The sequence below is a fragment of the Macadamia integrifolia genome, unplaced genomic scaffold, assembly GCF_013358625.1.
Source record: "Macadamia integrifolia cultivar HAES 741 unplaced genomic scaffold, SCU_Mint_v3 scaffold1972, whole genome shotgun sequence".
In the NCBI taxonomy this organism is placed as follows: Eukaryota; Viridiplantae; Streptophyta; class Magnoliopsida; order Proteales; family Proteaceae; genus Macadamia; species Macadamia integrifolia.
Window position 1 is genome coordinate 56,879 of NW_024868443.1, and position 4,916 is coordinate 61,794.

Genomic DNA, 4,916 nt, shown 5'->3' on the forward strand with positions numbered 1-4,916 from the left:
TGCTGCCTATTTTTACCATTTACACCTATTCCATGAAAAAGAAAAAAGAAAAATGGTACTTATGATTTGAGCCAAGTTTGCTAGTGTACCCCGAATACTGTACACTAGGTTATTAGATGCACTTATTGCATATAATTTAACTATTGGAAATGTAACTATACAATCAAAACATACATTAGGTTAGGGAAATACAAGTACACAGCACTCACCACTCACTACCACATGGAGTTTCTTGGTCCTAATCCACAAGCCGTGTACCACTAAAGATGTTGGTGATGATCCTTCTAATGCAGCACATATGTATCCCACGACATATTTGGTGCCCAGAACTATGTCTATATTATTAATTATTCTAAATATTAGATTTGGAGAAAAAAACCATAACCTTCTAATGTAGACTAGGATAGATAAACTACCCAGCCTTCAACTGCAGGATTTTTTTTATCAGAAGAACAACCAAGAATAGCCCAACAACAGCACAACAGGTCAGAATAGAAGGACCAGATCGGATAAACCAGCAAGCTATCGATGTCAGTGGTTAGGTACTCTCAGATCAGATCAGTGGTCTGATGAGTAAGGCCTGACAGGGATTGACACAAGTCTCAAACAGTCCACTCAACATGAACAAAACCATGGTAGATCATAGAAACCAGAATAGACCAAAACAGTTCTATCAATTTCAGGTTCAGACTGCAGAAATCACTAGAAGACAAGAAATGTGAGATTTTTAATATCTCTCATACCCCTGGACAGAAAAGGCTCCCCTTTGGGTCAAGTCCCCCCTAGGTAGGCCCTAACTTCGGTCCAAAATTCATCTAAAACTGGTGGCTGGTTAGGTCTGGGCAGGTTCTGAAATTTGCTAACAGAATCTGCAATTTTCCGGGCAGAACTGAGAGGAAAACTAAATTCATTACCTATAGAGCTTTAGAAGATCAGTAGCACTTTGTGTGATTGAGAGGAGAAGAAGATAGGCTAAGGAAGAGGACCTCTCAAGCTTCACATTGCAGAGAGTCAATTGGATCAAACACCAATTCTATCAGCCTTGATCAAACACGAGACAACTCTTCATGGAGAAGACAATAGAAGCAGCCATTAATTTGTTCATCAAAATCGTTTTTTTTTTTTTTTAATCAGAAACTAACTGAAATTAGAAATTAACTATTAATGAGTTGACTCAACTAATAACTTGACTCCTAAATAAACAAATATACCTTAAATCAAACCTAACTAAAAGGGAAACAAACTAGTAATCCCGTATGCAACCTTAATGCCCATTTTTTAGGCTCATAAAAGTGGCTTATTAAACTCAAAACACATGGGATCAAAGGTCCAACATATATGGAACCCAACCCTAGGCTTATTCCTAATAAAACAAGCCTATTTTGGTCATGAATCTGCATCACCTTCAAGCTCCAATCACGAAGCTGTGGAAGGGTGAATTATTAGAAGAATTCCAAAAAATAGGAAGAAACCAAGTGATTTGGCCAAAAACTGCAAGCTTTTGGTAAAATCCCTCTTGACAATGTCGAAACTTGCAAAACTCCCAGCTCCTAGTGACATGGTCTTCTATTGCTCAACAGAAGGTTTCATTTCTCCTCTTTTTTTCTTGGTTGGTGAAGTTGCAGGGATTCAACATGAAAATGGTAAGGTTTTGATGCATTTTGTTTATTCTCTGTGTTTTTCTATTGGGTGCAATTGTGATACGTACACAGCCAGGGTAGAGACAAAATAGAGAAAAAAGGAAAATAAGATAGAGAAAATGAGAGAAAATAGGAAACAAGTGCGGTTTGGATAATTGGGAGGCAGCCAACCTCTTGGCTTTATGGACGAAGCCGGGCGTCCTTCTCTTAAAGAGAAAATTTTGGTAATTATCTTCTTCATATCCTTTCTTCACTCTATTTGCTAATAAATAGGCTACATAAGAGAGGCAACAGTTACACACCTACCTAATTCACTTACCGTTTAGGTACAACTTCTACCACTACACCTACGTGCACTAACTTAACCCAATATCGGCTAACACATAACTAGGCACATAATAAATTGTCATTGTAGCATGAAGTTTCTGATCTAGCAATTACAGATCATTAGAGGCCTTAAGATTCCTTTATTGAATAGTTGTGAATGTGCCACCAATTCACTGCATGATTAATCCTAAAACCACATTAAAAGTTGGCTAAACAGGAAAGGTCATACTCACCAATTGAAGTTATAGAAAATAACTCTGGTTTGATCTGGACTCTGTGCATCCATGCTTTTTATGTGTTAGAAGTTAGCTTCATCATGGTTCCATGCCTTTTTCCTGTCTCTCTCTGTTCAGGAGGCAAACTTATTGCTCCAAGGGGAATTTTGTGGTTGTAATTAACTATATCTCTAATGTAACTGCAACTGGACTGAACTCTTTAATTTTTCTGCCTAAAAGATTGTGTGCACCGTGACCAACTGATAACTTTGTGCTATGACCATCAGTTGTGGCTCAGCTATTTCAGAGTTTTCAGGAAACCCCTATGGAAGCTTTTCAGTGTCAAGTTGTATCAGACTGCGCTATAAATTTTTTTGTGTACTATCAGTTTATTGCTTGTTTCCAACTGGATTTACATACTAGTCGAAATTAAATCTATTGGCCCCTTTCCACTGTATTGCCCACAAGGTTTTCCCCCTATTTTTTCAATGGTCCCTGTTCTTCCAAGTCCCAAATGGACTTCAATTTTTCAAAAAATTTCCCAGGCATTATATTGACATGTCTTCTAACTGACCAGCTATGTGGTAGTTGTGCTGGGTTGGCTTCCAATCTTGTGTGCCTGAAATCTGCACCCATCTGTAATAATGCATCTTACATGCGACAGTCATATCTTGTCTTGTTCATTATCAAGAGCTATCTTGGAATTTAAGGTGATTCTATATATACTGAAACTGGTTTTTAACAGGGCAATGTAAATGCACTGATTGATATGAAACTTGAAAAGCATAAGAATTTGCGGGAGGAATCTGCATTTTACTGGCGAGAAATTTTTGATGGCACCCTCAAGTTTGATCGTAAAGAATCCGAGGTTTGAACTCATTGCCGTAGATGCCACTTAATGCTTTATATCTAACTTTCAGTGATTATCTCCGTGAGGGCATTTTTGTTTCCTTCTGCCCAAGACAAAATCAGCTGGTATTCACTTTTTACTTGTTTCAATAAACAGATTGCAGCATTAAAGCAGCTGAGCAAGCAGGATTTGGTCGGCTTCTTCAATGAATACATAAAAATGGGAGCACCTCAGAGAAAGGTGCTGAGTGTACAAGTTTATGGAGCCTTACATTCTGCTGCATACAAAGAAGCCAAAGGGCAGCAGAATCAGTTGCCATCTGTTAGAATTGATGATATTTTCAGCTTTAGAAGATCAAGACCTCTTTATGGTTCTTTCAAAGGAGGCCTTGGTCACATGAAACTGTAAATGTTTCACCCAAGCTGATGTACAGAATGGAGAAGGACAATCATAGCTGGCCAATGCTTGCTAAGCAGAATTGTGGCTGAAAGATTGATTAATAAAGCCCAAACAAGTCATTGGGTGCTCTAGAAGAGTGAAGATTTTCGATGCAGGTGTTGAAGCATGATCATATTTTACAGCCTCTCACCATATTATGTTGAATCATTAGTCTATAGGTGTAAAAATATACAATTCTTACTATTCAACTTTTTTTTTTTTTTTTGGAATTTATGTTTTTTATAATTGTTTTCATATTAAGATTTTAACTTCTGTTGGTGCAATACTGTTTCTAAATATCTAATTCTGTCCGAGATAAGCTTTAGCCTGAGCCACCCTATGCTCTTCCTTTTTTCTTTTTGGGGCTGGGTTGGGTTGGGTTGGGTTGGGTTGGGTTGTGGGGGGGGGGGGGGGGGGAATTATCGAAAGGAAAGAAAAGAGAAAGGAATATAAAAGCTTGACAAACAACGAAAGGAGAGCCGCAAGAAGAGCGGCAAAACTCTAAGGGTGGGGGAATAAGGGAGGTCTCGGGAAATGATTTTTGGGTAATTAAAAACTGGGCAATAGAGGATCAACCTAAGCTTGGATCCAATCTCAAAGAAGATGGATTTTCAAATCCTATCTGATGCAGCAAAAATTGATTGGATGATCAGAAGAGAAGACAGGGGAGAGTCGGGCTGACCCGACAAGGGTCTCTCCGATGCCTAAGGTAGATCTTTGCACAGCAGATGCTGAAGAGAGTTTTTTCAATAAAAGAAGTGAGCTATCCCCCTTGAGAGAGGCTTACCTTGATATTTATAGGTTGCTGATGAAGGGAGGATGGGAGACGTTTGTAGAGAGTCCTATTAGGCATAGAGTCCTTGAGGGTAATGGCTCTCTAATGTTGGGAATATACCAGATCCTAGGGTATACTAGGGAAATATTCCCCTCTTATCTCGAAAATGCCAATCGTGTGAGGGGTAGATGTCTATGGTGACATGTAGTGGATAGAGTCATGTTCTTATGAATAGGGATTACGTTCCCTGAATGGAGAAGTGGACGAGAGCACGTTTTTGGGAACCTTATTGTTGACGTAGGGCCGAGGTGGTAGCTCGGCCAGATGAGATGCCGAGGTGACAACTTAGGCTGATGGATGCTAAGGTGGCAGCACGGCCTGATGGAGAACCGAGGTGGCAGCGCGGCCTGATGGAGAACCAAGGTGGCAGCACGGCCTGATGGAGGACCGAGGTGGTAGCACGGCCTAAAGGAGGGCCGAGGTGGCAGCACAGCCTAAAGGAGGGCTGAGGTGGCAACGCGGCGAGATAAGGTATTAGTGTAGCATTGGTCAGGACGCTCCTTGCCCGTGCCATGGTTAGGGAGAAATGCCCTCATCACCAGCCCCCCGCTCTAGCGATTCGGCTCGGACAGCTAGAGCATTAAATTCCGTTGACTTTTTCGATTATGCGT

General features: G+C 40.3%; 1 protein-coding gene across 1 annotated transcript in view; it reads left to right on the forward strand.

The window, feature by feature from the left end:
- Positions 1-3,754, forward strand: part of LOC122065322 (insulin-degrading enzyme-like 1, peroxisomal) — a 58,624-nt gene extending 54,870 nt beyond the window's left edge. The window contains exons 12-13 of the mRNA XM_042629109.1: positions 2,928-3,050; positions 3,189-3,754. Of these exons, the coding sequence (XP_042485043.1) occupies positions 2,928-3,050; positions 3,189-3,440 (375 nt within the window). The 3' untranslated portion in view covers positions 3,441-3,754. The remainder of the gene's footprint in view (positions 1-2,927; positions 3,051-3,188) is intronic.
- Positions 3,755-4,916: the final 1,162 nt, after the last annotated feature.